The 24,208-nt window shown below is 38.2% G+C and overlaps 1 protein-coding gene across 1 annotated transcript; it reads right to left on the reverse strand.

The window, feature by feature from the left end:
- Window positions 1-233: 233 nt before the first annotated feature.
- LOC127970156 (dynein axonemal assembly factor 9) lies at window positions 234-23,957 on the reverse strand. The gene is made up of 37 exons (XM_052572445.1): window positions 23,789-23,957; window positions 20,982-21,061; window positions 20,729-20,854; window positions 20,503-20,627; window positions 20,093-20,189; window positions 19,900-20,006; window positions 19,654-19,731; window positions 19,471-19,572; window positions 19,082-19,137; window positions 18,841-18,976; window positions 18,637-18,718; window positions 18,517-18,553; window positions 18,356-18,440; window positions 16,585-16,661; window positions 16,172-16,216; window positions 16,017-16,062; window positions 15,829-15,937; window positions 15,674-15,744; window positions 15,465-15,515; window positions 15,277-15,367; window positions 15,093-15,196; window positions 14,564-14,710; window positions 14,362-14,447; window positions 14,127-14,228; window positions 13,681-13,801; window positions 13,480-13,568; window positions 10,775-10,912; window positions 10,412-10,537; window positions 10,191-10,228; window positions 9,535-9,670; window positions 9,369-9,455; window positions 9,181-9,287; window positions 7,776-7,850; window positions 6,791-6,966; window positions 6,414-6,479; window positions 6,227-6,320; window positions 234-3,514 (listed from the first exon to the last, which is right to left on the reverse strand). The coding sequence occupies exons 1-37, from the start codon at window positions 23,863-23,865 to the stop codon at window positions 3,408-3,410; spliced, it is 3,477 nt and encodes a 1,158-aa protein (XP_052428405.1). The 5' UTR covers window positions 23,866-23,957; the 3' UTR covers window positions 234-3,407.
- Between the last annotated feature and the right edge of the window lie 251 nt (window positions 23,958-24,208).

Genomic DNA, 24,208 nt, shown 5'->3' on the forward strand with positions numbered 1-24,208 from the left:
GTTATAAATAGCTTCTGTTGTTGCAGGCCCCTGAGATTAGTGTTTAAGCTGGGCTTGGCATCCTAAAAGATGTTATCACCATGTGACAAATCCACTGCTGAGTTGATAACCTTACACACACAAACACACTTCTCTTTCAGTCTGTTTTTGTCAGAAGATGTTGTTTGCCTGCATTGTTTGCCTGAGCAGGCAACTATGATTGACTGATAATAAAAATAGCTCATCAACAGAAATAGCTTATAAATATTTTATTGAGTTATTTTTTCATAAATACAACATATATATTAGAAAAAAAAAAGCATCAGTCACAGGAGAAAACACGAGTTACAGTAGTTTTGTGCAAACAACACTCAAATTTAGATTTATTTTCCACAAACTTTTGTTAAACCCCTTTTAAAAAAACAAACAAACAAAAGTTATTTAAGAACTTTTGGCACTTTTCAAGTAGAACCATCTGAAATCTTGTTCAGTTAAGAAGATATCAAAGATATTTTGAACTCCGAGCACTGGATATTCAGAAACTGAAGTAAAGACTTGGGAATCTATATAAATCCCAAATTTTTCCTCAGGGTCAAAAAGGTCCATTGTTTCCCCAAAACGCCTTACGAGGTGCCTTAAGACCTTATGGGTGCATGTTTAGCTTTGTGCAAATAACTTTTAGCTAATAATTTCTATTTTTAGCTATTTCAATTCTCAGGCTTGTCCCCAGCCAGCCAGCAGCAATTGGAAATCATTTAGCCCTTTAGCTTGTCCTAATTTTTCTGTTGCCCCCGAAGCACAGCACGTTCATTCACAACACAACGCACTAAATGTAGGCCGCTTGTGATGGACGTTTGAAATAAAACTTGAATGCTGGTATTGCCAACATACCTGAGAACATAAGACATGTGCTGTCTGAATATTCTGGGTGGTTATTAAAGCAACGATCAGATTTATGGGCTAGACAACATAAAAAGTTTTGGTTGGGAACAAGCCCTCAGTGACTATTGAAAGTCAGAATAATTATCTATAATAATAAGAGTTTGCCACCAAAGGCAATGTTAAGACAAAAAAAAGTGTTTTTCTTTAAAAGTTTGACCATTTGGAAAACCCAGGCCTGAATAGCATTGCAGCCGCAAATTGAAAATGATTCTTGACATATTCATGCCATAAACCTTTCCACCAAACTCTGTTTTATTCCTCTAACCTCAGCTCCACGAGCACAGCTGTGCGGGCCACGGGGGGTTCACATAATACCAGGAACTGCCTCTGGAGGGCCTCAAAAGAGTCCTCTGCGATGAGGAGCAAAAGCCAGATTCATCGTTCTCCGCTTATTTCTTGAGTTTTACACGGTGGCCCTCCAGTGCCTTTCTGTTACTCGGCAGACCCTTACTGGCCCTTTACACTTACATAGACAAACAACTCTTCATATCCTTTCACCAACACTGGCGCTTGGCTCTGCCTGGGGATGCCCCTGCTCTCAGCCAAGACTCTGCAGCGGCAGCCAAATATCTCTCGCAGGAGAGAATCTGCTTCGCCTGAGGAATACTATCATCTGGCTCCAATTTAATTGATTTCACAGCATTAAAAAAATAGAATTTGCAAAGATAAATCACCTTTTTTTCCAATATGAAAAATAGATCGAACTGTAGCGATTTTTTTCTTGGTTGTTCCAGTTTGGTGAAAGGCATTTCAGTTAAATAGAACTCGATAAGACATCTTAACATATGTGGATAGTATGTGCTAAAAATGCCCACTACTTTGAACTACACATTATATAAGTGTATGTAGCCCTGTACCCATTAAGGACAGCTGCTGTGTAGAACCCGACTAATAGTGACACCACCAGCTAAATGAGCGGTGTGTGTGTTTGTGTATAAGGGGGTGGGGGGGCACATCAGTGATAGTGTTTTAGCACTCGAGAAGTGACTGCTTACCTCTGAGGCTCTGTCACCTATTAGTAAGTAGTCGGTTTCTCTTTGCTTGTCGGATCTACATCTCAGCAACGTCCTTTCAGAGTTTATTCACAACAGGGCGGCTTTGAGTAAAACTGCACTTGCATACTGACAAGGTACAAAAGTGTCAAGAGACAAAAAGGCAAAGTTACCGCATTAGAAATCTCTAAAGGGACACTAAAAAGGCCCATAGCAACATTAGCACTATGTAGCTCATAAATCTCCACAGTAAAGAGTGAATATGGCTCGGTGAAAGAATCTCTAACCATGTAGTGTATTAACACCGGTACAATATATTGCAGCACAGAGGAGACCAGCAGTGTCCGGGTTTCTTTGGAAGGGCATCCCTTTAGTAGCACTGTAATTGTTTGAAAACATTACTTTTAAGGCTCGTCTTATAAACAAAAGTTCAAATGTGTGTGTATATACACACACACACAAGACACTGCTGCTCTCCTGCTGTGTTTGATTAGTCCAAGTAAACATGCATAGAATGACACACACCCCAAGATAGAGTTAAAATACGACCGTAATATAGAACGGTACGGATCTAATACAGCACTGGGGTGATATAAGCACACTAATTCTGCTTCTGCCATGCTTTTGTACCAGCACACGCTCGGCAAGCACGGGTTTAACACACCAAACCGATCCCTGGTGCTACAAACAAACCCAACACCAACAAGTCAATCTGATTAAGAACACATAAAAACTTCTAATATTAAACCCTCCATCATACCCTGATTCCCTAACCCTCCCTGAAATGGGGTTGCTTGAAACTCCACCCTCAAGTTAATGGGTTCGGAATGGCTGAAAAGAACTGCAGCACATGAGAGATCCTCAGCCCTGATCCACACAGCGGGGGTCGATAGATTGACAGAGGCTGACTGAGGACAGGTGCAGTGCACCTGCCTTTCCAGATGCACACGGCTGGAAATGAGCCTTCTGTTTGATCACTTTCAGCCTCACTGACAAACTTCATTACGATTCAGCTCAATATGTCGGCTAGGCACTGGAATTACAGTAGAGCAACCTTCACTGCAGGGAGCTTCAGCACTACAGTATGTACACTGCAGAGAGAGTAATGATCTGGGCATCCCTTGTAGCCTATAAATAAGCCTTGCATTTCTGTTTACCTTCTATTTTATAATATAGAGAAAATGTTGTTCTTTACAGGAATGTTTTGACACATCTTGAGGCTTCAGTACTGCTGTTTTACACAACAGCGTTTCAGCTTTCTCAGGGTGCTGGTACTATTTACAGTCATGGTATGTTGGGCAAAGGATCTCTCATTAGGCTGTGATATTTCTTCCTGGCTGTGAGCTAAATTCTTCCCATTTCTCAACAGCAAATCGCTCATTGTAACATGTGAAATGGACGGTTTTGAGCGAGTAATTGGATCGTGGACGTTAGTGATTGTAAAGTGACCCTCCCCTCCCTTTCCCCGGAAAGTGAATTTGTCAGATGAGAGGATTAGGGGTCGAAGAGGTCAACGTGTGGCTGCAGGTCCACCTCTCTGTTGAAGTGTTCAATCTCCTTATTGGCCTCCTGCACGTATTCGTCAATGAACTGATCCATCACTGAACACACACATGTAAGGAATCAACAACAGGTGGATCACACAAACACAGCGGTTTCGAAAAGCACACAGTAATATTACATTTTGTCAATATTTAATATTATTTTTAATGCATTTGATTACGACTGAAAATAATTTTAAATGACGCCTCAGTGTGTATAAATGCATTTACAGTAATACACTTTTAATGAAAGCTCAGCTGTCCAAACATGCTGCTTTTCAACGCTCGCGATCAAACATTAAGCCTACTTATCAGATTAATAAAAGTAAACATCACCTTACTGTTGCGTTTATACACACATTGGGACATGCAAGCATGCAACTGTTGCAGTTTGCAGACATTAGCTTAAAAGTACCCTACTGTTCAAAAGTCCGAGGTTGGTAAGTTTTACATGCTTTTAATGGAAATCTCTTATGCTCAATAAGATTGCATTTATTTGATCAAAAATACAGTAAAAAATATATATATTTCAAATAATTTATTCCTGAATTTTTAGCATTACTACCTCGATTTTTAGCATCTCAAGGTCTTTCAGAAATCATTTTAATATGCTGATTTGAACAGGAATAATTTGTTTTTCAAATTTGTAACTGTCAAAGCACTTCATTACTTAGTTTCTGGAGTTCATGATCCAACTACAAACTGTCAACACACTCTCAACAGGTAAATTATTTCATTCTTAAATTTAAACAGAAATTTAACTTTAAAATTGTATCTGGTTTTCAAGCAAACATGTTCTTTTCTCTTCTTTTTTGATCACATATGTGAGCAGCTCTGGCTGAGGATACTCCTCTACTAAGTAAGTAACAGAGACATTGAATTTAGAATCCATATTGTTAGAATTTTTTAATAATTCTTTATTACTAACAAAGGCTACACTCTATAACCCTATAAAAGGGTTCTATTTAGCACTAAAAAAGGGTTCTGCTATTGTTACAAGCTGAAGAACCCTTTTCTGGTACTGTATAGAACCATTTTTCTTAGGAGTGTAGAAATATTTAGTAATATTGTTACATCCCTAGGATGTATGTTTTTTTTTATTAATTGTTGAGGTATGTTTTCTCCACCCTTTGGGGTGTGTTTATGTATCATATGTGTGTTCTCTCACTCTCTACCGCTCTCTAATTGATAGGCAGTTCAAATTGCCCACAGGTTTTATTTTCTGGAGCAGAGGACTGATGTGATTCCTCCACGTTTTTCTTTAATTCGTTCCTTTATAAATTTTGGTTATTCTGTTACTCCCACTCCCAACCCTAGACTGGGAAAGTGGATCGTAACAATATTATATTTTATGTCACTTTTGATCTATTCTAATGCCTCCTTGTTAGGGTTGAGTATCACTTGAATTTGATCAATTCCAATTCTGCTTATCGATTCTGATTCTTTTGCTGCATTCACACCAAATAGAGCGTCAAATTCACGTCTACCGCGTCTAGTTTGCTGCTTGAACATTTTGAGTGCATTCGCACATCTAGAGCGAAATAGACGGGTGTAAAAAGGAAGATTTTGAAGCAAAATTGATGCTTCTGAGGTGAAATCTGATTCTTGTGGGTGGGGCAAGTGCTAGGCGGGTGTCTGTTTGCAAGATGCCTGATGTTGATCGAGCATTCGGGGCTTTTCCTCTTTTTCCTGCACACGTCCTCTGAATAAACACATCTTTTTAGTGGAAAGTATATTAGGGGGAAAATAGTTTTAAAAAAATGGCAGGAAGGCCCGGTCGATAAACGTGTACATGACTCAAAAGTGAAATGTTTTCACCAAACACACTCTTCCAAGAGGTCCTTTATATTCCCGTCTCTATAGAAATATGAACTTGTGTCAAATAGCTCCGGGTGCCTTCTCACTGACAATATCAGTCGTTCCTCCATGCTGAATGAGTGACTCCTGAGCAGGCTCCTGATTAACGCTACATGAATTTTTCAAATTTAAAATTTTTCAACTCGGCCTCTACTGTTCTGCGCTAAACACCTCCTTCGCGAGACCTCCAGATGCGCTTAAATGCGTCTTACATTGACTTAACATTGAAATCATTCACGCCAGATGCTATATTCGCGTTTGGTGTGAACGCAGCATTATCGATTCCCAGTTTTGATTCCAATGTAGTTAAAAAAATTAATTTAAAAACATTTAGAAATCAGACATATTTATTCTGGGTCTCTTTTAGCTAAACACTTAATAATTGCTGCCGAATACCATGAACAAAAATCAGCCAGCTAAATAAAAACGGGACTTGATTAAGAACTGTTTGTATGCAAAATAGAGCTGCCTGATTCTGGATAAATATAGACTTTTTTCTTTTTTTAAATGAAGGTTCTATTTCTCTCACAGTTCTGAAGAAAAAAATATTAGGCAACTAAACAAAATCTCATGGAGTTTATAAATGGAATGATTCAATGACTCACTCAAGATTTACTTATTTCATCACTGGATGAATCAGTTTTTTGGAATGAATCTCCTGAATGGATGATTCAAAGACATACATTTTTAACAGCCTCAATTCACACAGGAATTGATAGGTCAAATTGAAATTGAAATTTTACAAGTTTCTGATTCTGAAATTGGATTGGATTTTCGATTAACAACCCTAATCCTTGCTGACAAAAAAGTATTAATTAACAAAAGAAATATCTTACTGACCTCAAACGTTTGAACGGTAGTGTAAACTTCACCACCACATCTGGTTAAAAAGTTAAAACTACAATTTAAAGATACGAGGGTGGAAGTTTTGCTTTTCTCCAAAGAAACTGACGAAGTGATGACCATTGTAGAAGTAACCTGGAGGGAGAGGATCAAGGTGCCTTTTCACCTAAAGACACATAAGATGAAAATATTTAGATCAACTATTTGCTTTGGCGCTAAATTAATATAAATATGTGAGCGCAAGCGTGTCTGTACTCACATGAATGTATCTGATCTCCTGTGCGGTGAGTGTCCTCTTATTCTTCTTGATTTTTTTTGCAACTTTCTGTGAAACACAAAAACAGTGACGTGTTTAAGCCCTAACCTTCAAATGTTTATGATTTCATTAAAATGTCCTTCTCTTATATGCAGGAAAGTGTACCCACAGATGTCTGCAGAATTGCACATAGTTCACAAAATTGTTTATTATATAAAGTATTTGGGGTTATATGATAATGCCTTTAGCTACCAATATGTTGTTGCTCTCAGCACACATTTTGCTATGCTTAAATCAATGTTTATTCCTCCCACAAAATTAGGGAAGAAAATATGGAAGAAGTCTGTGGATTCCACCTGCTCCCACCTATGAGAATGTACCTGTTTGGCACAATGCCGAAGCCAGTCTTTCAGCCCCTCCTGGGTGAGCCCCACTCCATGAAACATTAGATAACAGTTGTTTGTTGTCCGTGGGCCATGGTGAGTCCCCTGATCAGGGGCAATGGTCACATTCCCACTGATAGAGTTACAGTTTACCACCATCTGTCTGTCATTGTCTATAGTGAAAACAGACACCACATGCAGTCACATACACACACACACATTTCACAGAGTTCAACATGCTGCACACTAATTTATCAAACATGTTATCAGACGAAGTTATGTCTAGCATGGCGTGCCAACAGCCATCCATCCATCCATCCTCTGCAGTGTGGACTACGACTGTGCACTCTACAAGCAAGCAAGGAGTTAAACTTGAAAACAACTGATCACAATGCACTGAATGTTACAAAAAAAAATAAACTTACAAGATCTGAAAGTAAATCACACACAAAACCAAACGTAGGCATCAAAAATCAAAAGATTTCCATAACAAAACACAGATGATTTATGGTGATAACTAGGCATCACAGATGGTGTTCGGACCGTATGGGTCCTAAATAAACTACACTATCTAGTGTACTGTTACTTAGTTCTCTCCATTCTGTCAATTTGCCCACTCTCACCATGCAACTTCACCACTGATTCAAAGTAACAGAGGACAGTCAAAAACCGTCCAAAAAAATGTGACCACAGCAGGGAAACGGAGTGAAAACAGATGTGTGCAGGCCACATCACTTTGAGGAACCAGAGGTGAAAGTCCTACCGTATGGCGTTACCCCACAGGCCCCCTGCCTACTACTTCTCATAGAAAAATCATACATTAACTACAGAGACAAAACCATAGCAATAGACTTCCTAGAATCAAACAATACACATTTATAGACAATCATAATTGATTTGTGATTATGTTACGCTGTATAAAGCCATAAAAAAGTCATATTAAGACAGATTTGAGGGAGGTTATGGAGATCGACTGCCCTACCAGAGAACAGCACTTTCCCACTGATGTGATAGATGTTTCCTGTGAAAGAGCTGGGTTTGAGAGAGGATTTCAGAGCTGAGAAAAGAAAGGAGACAGAGAGACTTGTGAGTTGTGTTGATTTTGAACACTTACTTTAGACAGTTCCATTTTCAGCACATGATCCTACAGGATCCTTACATATACTGTCAGCAATCACTTTATAATTAAACCCTCTGGAATATGTATGATTAATGATTAGGACTCCCACAATTTTTACAAAATCACCTGATCACAATTACTTGATGAGATTGCTTTATTTTAATGCCACTACATGATTGTAATTTAACATGCAGAATGATTGATGTCTTTTCAAATCAAAGTCATTTTAAGTAAATATTAGGGTTGGTTATTCGATTACCGGCTTATTCGATACCGGTGCCATTTCGATACTTTTAAAATGGTACCGGTGCCTGAACCAATACGTCTATAAAAATAAATAAATAAAATCAAAAAAGCCTACAAAGGATAACATTAAAGACTTACTCTAAGGCTAATAAATGTATTTCACGATCTGGGTCATTATTTAATACAAAACCACACATTATGTTTCTACTGTATCTCTGTCTGATATTTAGTTCAAATGAGTGCTGTCTGTCACTGTCTTTAATCAGTTCTGTGAATGACTATATGCTTATTCTTTATAAAGTAGCAACAATGTCATTTGTAAAGTACAGTCTTAGGCACATTAGTATTTCCCCCCCAAAAAAGGGTTTTAAGCCAGTTATTTATTTAAATTTGCGTTCTTATTCAGTTCAGTGCACACCGGTTCCATAGGTACCAGTGCCATGTCGGTACCGGGTTTCGGTACCCAACCCTAGTAAATATGCCATTAGGTTGTGCGTCTTTTTAAAGCATTTGTGCATTATGCAAAATTCTGATAATTTCAGGAGGTGGTATTCTCATCTCAATTCAACTGACCCTATTTACTTTCTTAATCTTTAATTAAAACATATTTTAACAGAACTGTAAAGGCCTTCTTTTGTGCAACATAAAGGTTTGAGGGTGTTATCCAGACCACCTTACAATGCCAGGTGAATAATTTAGAATGGAAATGATGATACTAAAAAACATTTTCTTCACGTCATCCTTCTCTGTGCCAGTGTTATTTTAGTGTTATTTATATATTACTATAGTATTTAATCATATTTTGAATTAGCTTTTATTTCCAATTTTGCATTTTTGTTTTAGTAGAAGTAATTGAATTTAGTTTTAGTAATTAAACATTTCAAGTAATGCAACATTTGTCATTTTCATTTTGCAAAGCCTAAAATGATTTTTATATTATTTTTCTAGTTTTTTATTTTAATTATTTCTAACTCAATTCATTGAAAAAAATTGTGACAGTCTTATGGATGATGATGCTTACCTTTGCAGCGCTGCAGAAATAACGCTTTTTCCAATGGACGACTGAACTCAATGCAATGCTGAGACATAGACAATGATCCCCTTCCAGAAACAAACCTGCCTTCCCACCTAAAACAACACACAGTATAGTTTAATATAGGTAAACATACCCCTGTGTATACACACACATGTAGAAAATGAAACCATTACCAGCCAGGATACAGCAGGTATCGTGCATTGATCATATGAGACTGTGAGAAACTGCTGTCATTCAGAATAAGCCGTATATCTTCAGTCCTACAATACAAAAAAGAATCACTACGTAATATTAGAATTAAGTGAGTGTGTAAGTCAGAGAAAATATAAATGTACAAACCTTCTGACCGCCCATTTCTCTGCTGAGATAAATGCAGTGCTGGGATTGGCTGCACGGATCAGCTGCTGCATGTGTTTGAGAAGTGGGTGCTTCTGCTCAGTAGTCAAACCCGTGAAGATAACATTGCTGACGACGCCTAAAAGAGAAACTCATTTTAGAAATCATTTTATCCAAAGCCACTTACGGTGCACTCATTACAGAGGCCATTCCCCAGAGCACTGAGGTTAAATGAGGCTGCTTTAATTAAGGGCGCACTGGTGATGTCTCACTGTCTTCATATACTCAGTACACTTTGATTGATATTGTTCATCAGATGGAAATTATCAGGAATGTTGTATAAAATAATACTGGTTTCTAATCATGGGATTCTTCAGAGGGATATGCATATACAGAAAATTGCTGAACACCGTTGCTGAGCACTGTTCATATGCAAATTTGTTTAGTTTCTGACTAATTTTAGTTTTAAAAATGCACTTTATCAAAGCAAGGGAAGTTCAAACTTTGAAAATTATGGTAGGTTTCATAGTACAAAGAACTTTCAATCTTCAAAAAAACAGGAAAATTAGATTTCACACGATACAACCCCCCAACAGCGACAGATCGGATAATCTATTCCGCAACATCCACACACAGGCACCATATTTAGAGAAACTCACCCTGACTGCACTGCTCCAGGAGTTTGGGGAAGAGAAGTCTGTAAAGAGCAGTTTCAGAGACGACATCAAACAAGGGAAATTACAGAGTTAACAGGCCATTTAGACACTTACATTATAATTACATAATGACAGATAATTCTTATTACAGCATTTACAATCTAAATTACAAGTGTTCGTCTGGAAAAGTAGGTGTGATAAATGTCATTTGGAAAAACTCGTGCCTGTGTTTGATGAAGGATGTGAGTGGGTTAACACATGCTGAGACGGCACCCACTGTCACTTGGCTGTGAACTTGTGGGTCTGGATGAGCCGTGATTGCCTGGATTACATCCAGGACATCTGTGTACCTACAACACATACAGTAAGCATTCACTAATTAATTCACTCTTGTATATGATGGTAATCAATTCTGAAAACACTTCAATTTAGCTATAAGCAGCTCTAAAGAAGGCAACTTAATTGTTATTCGCTTCAAGTCATTCAATGTTCAATAAGTGTCAATGCTGTAAAATTCATCAGTAGTGAGCAGCTGAAATAAACATGATCCTCAAGGTTTTGAGACTCGATGTTCATGTCTGTCTTACCCTGGTATAAGCAGCACAACTCTGGTTGAATTCAGATCCGTCTCCCTCTGTTTGGCCAGAAGGCTGCTCAGGAACCGCTGAAGGTGTGATGCACTGAATTCCTCAGAGCCCTCCAGAGCAGGGCAAAACACCTCCCACCTGTCAATCAAACAGTCCTCAGTTTAGGAGTTTAAGGATAAAAAGACCGTAATGAGCACACTAGCATTCAAGCTGCTTTCCATTGAACTCAGAAAGTCAGAATTTCCAACCTTCTATTTAGAGCACATATTCCAAATTACCATTTGGTTTTAATGTTCTTCCAATAGCAGTACAGCAAAAATCATTATGGTCAGAAGTAGGGATGTCAACGATTAATCGATGATCGATTAATTGTCGATAAGAGATGCAATCGATTAAGGCTATCGATGGTCGGTTAACCGATTCAATGTTGGGCTGCGTGCGGCTCATGCGCACTCAACACGTGCGAGCGGCTGTGAGTGACGGTGACGATATATAAAAGCATCATCATTCATTCACAATGTACAAATTAAGCTTTTAATGTGATTTAAACTTTAAAGTACATTAAAATAGAAACAACATAAAAGTTCTTCAACATTAAATGCAATAGAAATGTAGTTACTAATCATTTCATCAGATAACTGTTTTATATTGTGCGCTTTGCAGGGCTGCGGGACACAGTGACAGGACAGGTAGTCTATTCATTCCTACAACTTGTTAATTCATTCCTACGAATTATTAATGTGGCAATTGTCCATGTTTCATTAATTTTGTTCCCTAAATAACCCATGATTTAAGTGAAATAAGGGAACAAATTAATAAATCGAACGAATTCTTAATTCAGGAAATCTTTAATTTCCCTTCCCATGTTTACCACAGTAAGAGATGCGAAAACAGTTATTAAAAGCGAAAGATAATAAAATAAACCTGGGAAATTAGAGGGTTAGACTATGAAGATTTAGGAAAAGAAACAATGCCTAAATATACTGAATTTGTGGAAATTCGTGACCAACCGCCAAACCAGAACAAAGCCGCGTAAATGAAGACTATGGGGTCCAAAAGCATGGTCGCGATCTAACATTTTCCAGTTAACCTATTATTCCTCTAATAAACAAAGCTTTTATACCACACTTGTCATAATCAGATCTTATCATTTCTAAATAAATAATTGCTGGATTCAAAACAGCGATTAATAGGCGCTGTGACCGACACATTCCTGGAGCATTCACTGCTGTCACTAAACGGTGACGCCGAGCATCGTTCACAAGTTTCTGCATGGACCTGACTAGGGCACAGGTTCTAAGCCCTGGGACAAAATGGGATGCTTTAAGGAAAATTTATAGCCTACTAAGTAATAGGCCCAACATAAAAATAACAATTTGTTTTCATGTTTTTTTTTTGTTTTTTTTTAAATAGGCTATGCGAAATATATCCGACTTAAATAGGCTAATTAAGATTAACGGATTTAAAACAGAAGTGTGGGCGCTCCATAAGTTCACAAAAAAAAAAAAAAGGATGACAACGCATTCTGTTTGTTTGCTTTATTTTACAAGAGCACAAATCTTCTGTTTTTATTGTGAGTGTGCACAAATGAAAGTAAACACTTTTGCGGAAAATATATATATTTTTTAATGTCTCAGCTGTTTCGATCGCCCCGGAGCCTGCTGCACACGTATATTCTAGCGATTCAAACTTACATCGCAGTCTGTTCATTATCAAAATAAAATGTCAACTAAACATTAAAAGGTTACACTGGTCAGTTTAAATAGACCGTAGTATACCGGTCCACTCTGCTGTTATGCCAAGGACGTTTTTGCTCATATGAAGAGGATCTTCTTTTCCGTCTATATGCGAATGCGTGTTAAGTACAAGCCTAGTTTACATTATAAATAATAGTTTAACATTCAAATACATTGCGAATATGGAAACATTTCGATTTGTGCCGAATGAGACATGAGCAATAACCTCCAAATAAATCTAGCCAAAGCCGCGCTCGCTCGTCCTCGTCTGCAAGCATGCACTGTCACGATCTAATGCGCTGTATGCCGGATTTTTAAAAATCTGACATTTTCTAGGACAGAATCCAGCAGGATCAAATTAATGTGAGCAACTGTGTTTTGGTGCAGCAGCGCCGATGTAGTTCACTTAATGTGCAGCGCAGTCACACGCGCTCCACATTTCGGATAATTTTATACAATAATGTCAGTTGAAAACATTGCAATTGTGCTTTAAAATACAACAACGAGCACCACAAAACCATTTAAAGAGGCGCGTTCAGCGTTCTCCGTGCGGGATTGGAAACTGTCAACAAAGTAAAATGACCTCAAAAGTATGGCGCGCTCTCTTCATTTTATCAAATGATCATAATCGCATCTATTCATTTTATAATCCTGCTACTAGCATTTTATTCAGACTAAAACCTCTTTAATTCAAGTGAGAAAGCGTTTTGTGTGTGTGTGTGTGGCTTTTGCACATCCTGTCATACTGCTGACTGCGTGCCTGCAATAGACGCATTTTGCAGTATTATGGTTAACGATTAATCGATTAATTGATCGTTAATTTAAACGACGATCGATCATGGAAATAATCGAAATTTGACATCCCTAGTCAGAAGTCAGAAATCTGCCACATCCAATATTAAATGTAAAAGAACGTGACAGTTGTAATGAGCATAGATGAAGTTTAAGGCATTTTGATCACTCTCTCACCTGGCACTATTTTGGTTCACTTCCATCAAGAAATCACACAGATTCTCCTTATGACTGCCTGGCAAACCTGCAATGATTGTGAGGACCACCTACACACACAAACACATGTATTTAATATTATTCATATGCTCCGTTTCCTCCAGCACGACTTGTCAGATAGATTATGTATGACTGTGTTGCATTTATATACATGCATTTCACCTTTTTCTTGGATTCAGGTTTGATGTTTTCAGGTGCTCTGTCTGAAAACACAGTAGACAAATGGTCGCTACAGACAGATTCTTCACCCACGCTACTGCTGATGGCAAAATGCTGAAGGAACCTGAGCAGAAAATTTGACAGACATCAATGTACATGAGCAAAGCAACAAAGTCGGTGCAACCAATAAGACGATCGGAATATATGCCGTATATACAAGACAGTTTGGCGTCAATTTGTTTAGTTTTCAACGTGATTGGCTCAGAATTTTGACAGAACTGACCGATAGAAACCAAGCAACTGGTAAAATTTCTTGTCAATTGCTTGTCATAGTCACAGCTGGTTAGGTCAAAAATTCAGGTTAACAAGACGGGGACAGATTTATCGCTTGACATTCTGCCACATCATCCCTAGTTAGAACGGGATGGAGGTGTGTATGTGTGTGTTACCTGTCCTGCTCTGGCAGCTGTGGATAAGCAGTCTTCAGAACAGCTCTGTGACTGTTTGCCGCTGGTGTATGTATCTCATGAAGCTTCATCAGCCTGCAGTACCTGAGAGGAAACACGTCATGGGATACATTTATGTGCTACATCATGGTACCTCTGGGCTCAAGCACAATAAGATCTTAACAAATCAGACCGAATGCTGTTGGCTGAGCTGATGCAGAATGAAGTGTTAACTCACATGCTCTTGTGCTCAGGGCTCAGCTGATCGTTGAGGACGTGTTGCACTCTCAACTCAGAGTCTGACTTACGCCAAGCTGGCAGGACCTGCAAATCATATCACAACTCATTTACAACCAAACATTAAACAGAATACAACTCTGCAGGACGACAGAAACCTAAATGTTCCACCTGCATATGTATGTGTGTGTGTGTGTGAGCACCTGTGAATAGAAGCTTTTGTAGCTCTTGGTTCTGGGCAGCAGAGCGATCGCCAGAGAGAAATCAGCACTGTGTAAAGGGAACGGAAGGTGCGGAAGCAGAGAGGTCTGATACTTGATGAACAGCATTGAATCATCAGACAGAGAGCCCTGTGAAAACAACATTACATACAGAGCTTAACGGATTATATATACTTTGGGTTAAAATATATTTCTTTTGGAAACATCTTATTTTAGTCTCTTACACTCAGTGAGACATTTATCTCATCAAAAATATAGGAAAATAGTAAAAATTTAAATTACTTCTATGTTTTACTTTTTTTTTTCTGTAATTGAATCATGCGATGTAGCCATTAATTACAACTCCATTCTTGAGTGTCTCATGATCCTTCAGAATTCATTCTAAAATGCTGCTTTGGTACTCAAGAAACATTTTTATAATTCATCTATGTTCATAAGTTGTTCTGATTAATGAATATAAAATTTGTATCAATTTAATACATCCCTACTGAATAGAAGTATTAATGCTCACCCCATCATAGAGCTTAATGGTGTTGATGTGACTCATAGAGAGTGTAATGGAGCCGTGATGAGGATGCACAAACAGGATACCCTCAGAGAAAAACACCAGTTTCCCTACAGGACAATAAACACATTAATGCCTAAGCACACAGACTCCTTGAAACCATGACTTTCCAGTAGAGATGAAATCTGACCTTCCTCAGGTGTAGACAGCAGGCTGTTGGAGAACATGTAGGCAGAGTCTCTCACTGTCAGAGGAATGCCCAAACACGTACCATCCTCTTCCTGTTTTCACACACACGGATTTTAAAGTATGTATATAAATAACAGTTAATGCAGCAAGAGCGACTTGGTTCAATAATGGAGTATTGTAAAACTTCACCTTCAGCAGATGCTGAGCCTGTTCAGACATTCGCACATCAGCCTCATCTACCTGTACAAAAAATAATAATAATCAATTAACTCAGCGTCCAATCAAAATGATCAATCATAACAGTACTGCTAAAATATTATTCTGCCATAACTGCTCGTTTTTAACAAGAAATGCACATTTTGGCACAACTGCGCAGAAAGACAATGAGTGCACTATACCAGCCAGCAGACATGGCGAGGAACTGAGGAGGTGAGCACAGTGAAACAGCTGTCAGAGGAAAGAGCGCCATCTGCAGGAGAAGAGATGCTTTACACTCTCGCATGTACTATTTAGTATTAATTCTACTGAATACTCTCACAAAACAGATTTTTACCTCTTTGCTGAATGTAAACGCTGGACTCTAGAAAGGACTCCGAGAATACTACAGATCCCAGGTTTCCTCCACAATGGATATCTGGGATATCGTGCACCATCATGGACGCCTATGGCGGAGTCAGTCATTTGATACAAGTTGCAGTAAAATGAAAAGCTGCAGCCGAGAGGGGAAAGTTTTATACTCACAGTTTTTACCATAAAGCGACTGTCCACATCACTGAGGGGAATGATTCTGTGTAAAGGAAGATTGTTTCAAGTTATGAAACACAGAATGTGGAAAAATGTACATTGTAGTATAATGTGTGAAGGGCAATAGCTGTCTGTGTGCATAGAAAACTCACGTTCCCTCATTGTTGACAGCTTGTATGCTAAACACAGCTTTGGATCTGAATTAAACAAAGTAGATTCTCAATTCACAAAGCAAGCACTAAATGTGTCCTACAGTGAGACATAAATATAGCTGAACATTTAATAACCATTGTCTAATAGCCAAGGGCTACAAGGAATCTGCAAGCTAAGAACCCCAGAGAAAGATATAAAGAGATTTCCACAGATTTGGAATGTCTGTCAGTTCTATACATTCTGTACCCACTGTGTGTTTGTTTAATAAATATGTTTTACATAATTTGATCATGCTTCACCTTACCATTACATTGTTCAAATTCATTCCATAGAATTAACCCCTATATCGGCTTAGAAAAGGTCATTAAAAAATGCAGATTTCTTCTGGGCTCTTTCTGTGTGAATAGCATACCTGAGAGCTCCCCTGTACTGAATCAACCCAAAGTTGTCCAAGGCCAGATGAAAGGTTTGCTCAGCTACATCCTTTGCCTTGAAAAAAAAAAAAAAAAATACATCATGTGCATCATTTTCTGTATTGATAATCCATAATGATTTCATAAAGGCACCTTATATCTATATAAATGTCACTATCGTTCTAGTTCTGGCATGGTGCTGTCATATTTACCTTTGTTTAGCAAATTTTCTGGCAAAATCCAATCAATTTAATAAGAATCCACATATTTAAGAATTATTTGGGAAGTTTTCCACACGCAGACAAATTCATATTGACCAACAGAATGCTGCTGGATTTTACAGTGATTTCTGGAAGGGAAACACCACCGTTTTTCCATATTCTGCCCTCAACTTAGAGGAGTTGATACATACCTCTCCTGTCTCGGTGTATGCACTCAATAGCTGTAGTGCGCGGCACCACTATGTTAGTGTTTAGCTTAGTACCATTCATTCCTTAGAATCTAAACAGGGATCAGACCTGCCAGTCTTGGAATTTTTTTACCATCAGCGTGACGGCCAGTCATGCAGGGGGGTGGGGGTTATGGGTGTTGGAGTGGGGATTAACAGTTTACAGTTTTACTTTTTACAGTTGTTTACTGTTTTTTTTTTTTTTTTTTTTACAAATATTTCAGCAAAATGTAAACTTTAGTCAGAGTTATTGTGCTTCTTGAATGAATTTCATTGAGCTCTGTCTGTTTGGCGCTCGTTCTAAATGATTCGCAGAGAATCGCTAAAGCAGAAACTCATGCACTTCTGATAGCAAAATGGAAATATTTCCATTGTTTTTTAACATTTACAGATGGAGAATATACCTGTGCAATGTAAGTTATGCATTAAGGAAAACAGCACATCTCAAACACATTAAATAGCTCGTCTCTGTCAGGCTCACACGCAGTCTTTCTGTCAGAGATTCTTTGAACTGAAACTATAAACTATAGGCTACTAGGAAAGAACAAAACCAACAACAACAGCAACAAAAATGGTATGATTGGTTGAACTCTTCATCTTTTTCTCTTGCTTGTTTTGAATACTGCATGTGGACAGGGGCGTCACTAGATTTTTGCGTAGTTTAGAGTGACAAATCTTACCAGCGTACTTTTAGGTCAAATTGTGTATCCGGTACACAAAATGTGTACAGGTTGGCAGGTCTGAGGGATGAATTTAGAAGCTACGAAACACTTCCATGTTTTCCATATTTAAAGACGGTTACATGAGTAGTTACACGAGTAAGTATGGTGACACAAAATAAAACGTGCCGATATTCTAAGCGGATAAAAAATGCTAACTATAATGTATGGCGGAAGAGCCATCCCTGTTTAGATCCTAAGGAATGAATGGTACTAAGCTAAACGCTAACATAGTGGCATCATGTGCTACAGCAAGTGAGTGCACGCACTGAGATGGGAGAGGTATGTATCGACTCGTCTAAGTTGAGGGAAGAACATAGTGAAATATAGAAAAACGCTGGCGTTTTCCTTCAATGTTTCAATACACGTGACAATGGCCCCTTTTTGTCCATAAAACTTTGCTAAGGGGAAAACACTTTTTGTGATTTTAAAACATTATACTTATAGTTACCGGAAAGCTATTTCTTTAATGTAACTTTTTACCCACATTTACTTAAGTTGCCTTTTTATTTTATTTGTAAATAAGCTTTACTTTTCACATACACCCTACATTAATGTTCATTACAGTTTTACTAAACAGGGCCCCTTTGGTGTAATACTTACCTTACTAGCACTGGAGTTGATGGAGAAACATTTGATTCCTGCTAGTACAGACTGAACCACAGCTGAGTAGATATGTGAAAGCAGCCTGCAACACAACCGGTCTACCTTTTATACAAATCCAGTCATCAAAACATGGTACAGAGAGTGATTGGAGTACTTACTGGAGATCTGTGCCCTTCTGCTGGGTGTTGTCATTTCCTGTCGAATAAAAAAAAACAGTAAACTTATGACAGAGAAATTAAAAGTAATTTTATTAAAACATTTTCTAGAGATAAACTCACCTAAGTAAGGGACATGTGTGCTTCCAAAGAAATAGGTTCGAGCACAGGCTAGTGGCCCTTTAGGAGCCACACATTGCAGCAGCTGTGAGAGAGGTGAACAAACACACATATTAAATTGTTTTATGTAGAAAAATACATAAAGGAAGTAGAGGATTTCATCTAAGTCGAGGTCTCAGTCATCACGCCGCTGTGTGGCACTCTCACCATGTGTTTGGCAACACCCCCACCGGGGCCAGTGTTGCGAACCTGGTGGCCTTCAGAGGGGAAGGTGAAACAGTAGTTCTCCAGATCTTCCTTAGTAGAGTGGCTCCCAAACAACACAAATGGCTGCCTGCTTTTACTGCCACACAGACAGTGTAAAATTCATTACATGCCACACAAAGAGAAATAATTCCTGCAGAATGTCTTTCTTAGAAATAAGAGCTACTGTAGCATGTGTAAATACCTCTTGTCTGTGATATTGCTGGAAATGAGGCCATGCGAATAATATGTTCTGAAAGGCTGAAAGACACAGAAAATGAGATTAAGCATCACACAAGGAATCATATCCAACATGTTATTCTCTGTGACTGTTAAAGCCAACATAAAAAATATGCAGTGACTTGATTAATTTGTAATGGATTTTATCCATTGGGACCATTTAAGTGGCTGTTCCATACAAGAACAGAGTAAAATTGAGGTTGCAGTCAACTGCGGAGAACTACAATGCCTAAATAGCTATTTAACTATATTAACATTTTCCAGCTCATGCAAACTTGATGTCATCTGAAAGTTATTACAGCATTTTTTTTTTTACACTTTAAATTTGGGTAGCGATAATATTACAAACAGCACCTCTGCAACTTGGGCCTCTGACAGTTCCTGCATGGAAAGTGCACTCTCGATTTCCATACTGGAGAACAGACAGCTCCACTGTCTTTCGAAAAGCTGAAGATCCTGTGACAGAATATCACATCCACTATTGTATAAGAAATGTGTGCATGGGCATTTGACTAACAATCTGTGAAAGTGATTTACCTCATTAAGAAGAGAGTCCAGAGACGCTGGGTCCAAGCTGCTGTAGACTTGCCAAAGTCTCTGACTTACATCTGTGAGCTATAAGATGCAAGAAACAATGTGGTGAAGAACACAATAAAAACAGATATGTTCGTTTATTTGCATTTACACTATTATCGTGTTGTTTATATAACATGATTATTACAAAATGTTAATATAACCCATAAGTCATGTATAAGTAAAGGTCATGGAGTATAAATACACAACCTTATATTTCATGGTGAAAAACACTCCAGCCCCAATTCCTTCCAAGGCAAATGCCTGAATGATAGGCCATTTCTCCAACATGAACATGTCAAACTTCTGAACATGGCCTGTGGACAAAATGAATCAACAGTAAACATAGTGGTTAAAAGAACAACACTTTTGCAGGTCCTTCATCAGTGTATTACATGCTTACCATGTGAACTGTAGGGAATTCCAATGCAACGACAGTCTTGAACCATGGACACAAAACTTGAGATTTTAAATTCCTCCGCAACCTCTTCATCCTCATACTGAGAGACAGAAAATAAGAAGAAAACAACAATATGGGTGTTTTTTTCTTTACATTAAAAATCTCTCTGCTGTCATCTAATGCTCACATAAAGTTAATATGTAAGAAAGTAATAATATTTATACTTTATTACATTATTAGACATATAGACAACATTTGTTTATGTAGTCAAAACAGCATCATATTTTAATATCTGCAATCACATGAAAATAATTAACAGCCTATTGTATCAGCTTGAACTTTAATATTAGTGCATCATTAGTAGAGATGTTATGGATTATGGATATCATGAAAGCAGTGCTGCAGATCATTACTTCTGTCTCGGTCAGACAATGAAGCTGCAGATTCCTCCAGTGAGATACATAGGGAAGCAGGTACCCATAATTCACTGGGTTGCAGTACAGATGCACACACTCCGCCTTAATAAGGATGATCACATCTAGGAATAAGCAAACATACAATATGCTCAATCCAGCCAACAATAACTGATAGCAATGAAAGAGCTTTTTAACCCTATAAGTGCATATATTATTGTTGTACCATCCAGCACTTCCTCTGGAAAGTCCTCTGGGATCTTCTCCATGTCAAAATGGTTGTGTTTATACAAGCCGCAGAAAAGATAGTTGGCCAGCTCGCTGCAGCCTTCATTGTAGCGGCTGTCAATACCTGAAAAAAATCAAACACAGCATATTACTTACAGGTGGCTCACTGGAGCAAGTCATCTCTGCCTGTCTCTTTGGAGTAAAGATCATATGAGTGAAAGAGCACAGGTGATATTGATTAATTAACTCACCCAGGGAGCAAAGGATGCCATCTGGAGCTGTATTAACATCATCCCTTAGGAGAGCCTGGACCTGCCGTAAGCGGGAGCAGCTGCAAGGACGGCATTGCATTACATTCGATGAATATGGTTCAGGAAATATAAAAAACAATACAATCCTGTATTACATGAAATAGGAAGGAAGTTCACAAATATTTCAATTCTGCCAATATTTATTCACCAAGTCTGTCCAACTCTTTATGCAGCTCTTTTACATACAAGAACACTTAATAGTGATCAGGGCTGTCAAGCACCAAGGACACCATAAAAGTAGTCCTCTGGAGTCATGTGGTAAAACTGGGCAAGGATTGGATTAAATTTAAGTCATTCTTAACTAATAATCTTCTACACCAGAGTACTGAAATTTCATTTGCAATCATGCACAGATTAAAAAAGGCTGAATGCCACAGGGTCTCTTTGTTCTGTAACTAGTGATGATGGGTGCTTTTAAAGTACTGATACATTATTTACAAATCTTCTTTTTTTCAAAGCATGTATCAAACTCCCCCCCAAGTCACATTAATTCACAAACTGATGCTTTTATACGTAATACTTATTTGAACCGTGGTTTCAGAGTGTTTCAATCATCAATTTTGATGGTTGGCACTAGGGGTGTAATGGTACATTAGTGTAATGAGGATAGCGACTCAGGCTCGGGTCGGACTAGAGTAGAGAAATCTGATTAGCCCCGGGCCGGGCCGAGCCATGTAAGGCTCTATATTAGTTATCTCATTTCAATTGAAAGCTCCCCTCGGTTAGCAGGCCCATATAAGTACTACCTACTTGTTTCATGGGAGGTAGCAAAATCTGACAGGGTAGCAGAGATGGACAGAACACCGGCCAGAGCATGAGGTGCTGTGTGAGCACAGGCCAGCAGGGGAAGGGAGACAACGCCAGAGAGTAGAGCCGCCAATAACTGTAGAACTGTGGACATGCTCATTTTTAAAATAAAAATATGAAATAGGTTATTGTTACAAATACAGACATTAAAATTAATGATCAAATTAGTGCCGTCATTCAGGCTCTTCATAATATGTTTTAGCACGTAGTGTTTTATGATATTCTGTTTTAACTCGTAATGTGTTTTAAGCCTAATATTCATGCCTGAATTAATCTGTTCAAATCTTAATTAATCTGTAAACTTTCAAAAAAATGCTATGAATCTTCATGCTTATTTTAAAAATAGGCTCCTACAGCCATAGCAGTTGATAATAGGCGGACTGTTAATAAGTGGCGTCATTCGGTTATGTTTCAGGTTATGTTTTCTTGGATTACGATAGACCTTTCTCTAATGAATTAAACAGTTTGTTATCATACAGATTGAAAGCCTGAACAGTCTCTCTCCATCTCTCATTTTTTATGGGTGTGTGTTTATGCGTGTGCGTGGGTGCATGTGCGGGGGGGGTGGGGGGGGGGGGTGATTATCAACTACTAATCGAATAATACCCAGCAATGATTATCGATTATTACTTTTGCTTGAAATGCACATCGCATCGAACCATAGCACCAAAACCGAGGTACGTACGGAAATGTGATTTCTGCTTACACCCCTAGTTGGCAACACTGATATAAAAGAGTGTTTAATAGTTTTAAATTATTTTGAGTTAATAATGAAGTTTTAGTTTAAATTAAATAAATGTTCATTCTTATGCATATACAATACAAAAAGGAGGATGATAGTTATTTGTTTTTGATTGATAAGTTTCCCAAGGCCTGCCTGAGGGGACACAAACAAGCACAAGAACACAATAAAAAGGATACAGATCTTACATAACCTTTATATTTAATATTTGTAGAGTATATTTCATATTTAGTTTATACTTTCATAAAAACATTTGCAATTGGTTTGTTAAAGGCGTCACTTAGTGGCTACTATGAACTTCTGTTCAACAGAAACATTTGAAGTGTGAGTGTGGATTGACAAAGTGAATAATGACAGAATTATTTTATTTGGGTGAATTATTCATTTAATATTATCAAATAATGTGAGACCACATGCATATTCTCTTGGAAATAGGACACAAAAAGGCTTCTTCTTTTTTTTTCTTAGAATGTTTGTGAGAAACATGATGGCCCTCCGTCCATCCCCCAAACCACCACATATAACTGGCCATGATCTCATATAATGGCTACGCTAACACCACAGCTATACAACGTCAAGATCAAGATTTTTATTACTGTACTATTTATTTTCATATACGTATATTTAATACAATACGTGTAAGTTAACTAAAATGGATTTAATTACAAACAAGCATTATTTAGCATGAGATGAAATATGTCTCGACAATTAAGTTAATTCAAATATTGCCGGTCATACTGAATTTACCACTGAATTACCGAAAGAATAAACGATCGATGTTACGTTTTACATTCAAGGCATAGCAAAATCTACATCTTTAAGTTCATATTTAACTGAAACCCAGGCGAACGGATGTTTACAGCTTTCCTATGCTGTCACCATCTTGGAAACGCGAGAAGCGTCTCAGGGGATCAGATCAGAACTCAAGCGAGAATAATGGCTTCACGCTGAGGGGTGGGCGGGGGCGCTCGACAATTAGCTTAACGACAATTATCTGCTGCTAATTACAATTTTATTGAATAACTGGTAATGTTAGCATCTTATTACAAATAAATCTCTTTAGATGGATGAAAAGGCGCGCGCGCGCGCGCGGACGGTTGGCCCACGAGCCTCAGCAACGGTCATTTCTGCTTAAAATAAAAACATCGTGCCTATGATACAACCGGAACGAAAATAAACGACGGAAAATAATAATTACCTTACGGCCGCGGTCATTAAAGGAGATTTGTTTTTCCTTATAGCAGCCATAGTCGTTGTTTGGTATTTAGAAAGCATTTGGAGATCTGTCACTATTTCTATTGCTGTTAGTCTCCATAGTATGCTAACGATTCACTGTAGGAGAGAACAACAGACCGGAGCGCATAGGAACCGCGCATACCATCTTCTCGGGATGGGGGGAGTCGATATTTTCAGCGCTGCACAGTAGAGGACAGACAGTGTGCCATCCCCTGATGGAAATAGCAACATTGTTTGTTACAGTTATTTATTAGGTTGGCATAAGAAATGTTTATGAACACATTTATTACAAAATCAAAACAAAAGAATGATACGTTTGCCTGCTCCTCCGCTGCTGAGGTCGAAGGAAGAAATATGACCAGGGTCTCATGCAATCCTCAAG

This window comes from Carassius gibelio, chromosome B13 (assembly GCF_023724105.1).
Source record: "Carassius gibelio isolate Cgi1373 ecotype wild population from Czech Republic chromosome B13, carGib1.2-hapl.c, whole genome shotgun sequence".
NCBI classification, from domain to species: domain Eukaryota; kingdom Metazoa; phylum Chordata; class Actinopteri; order Cypriniformes; family Cyprinidae; genus Carassius; species Carassius gibelio.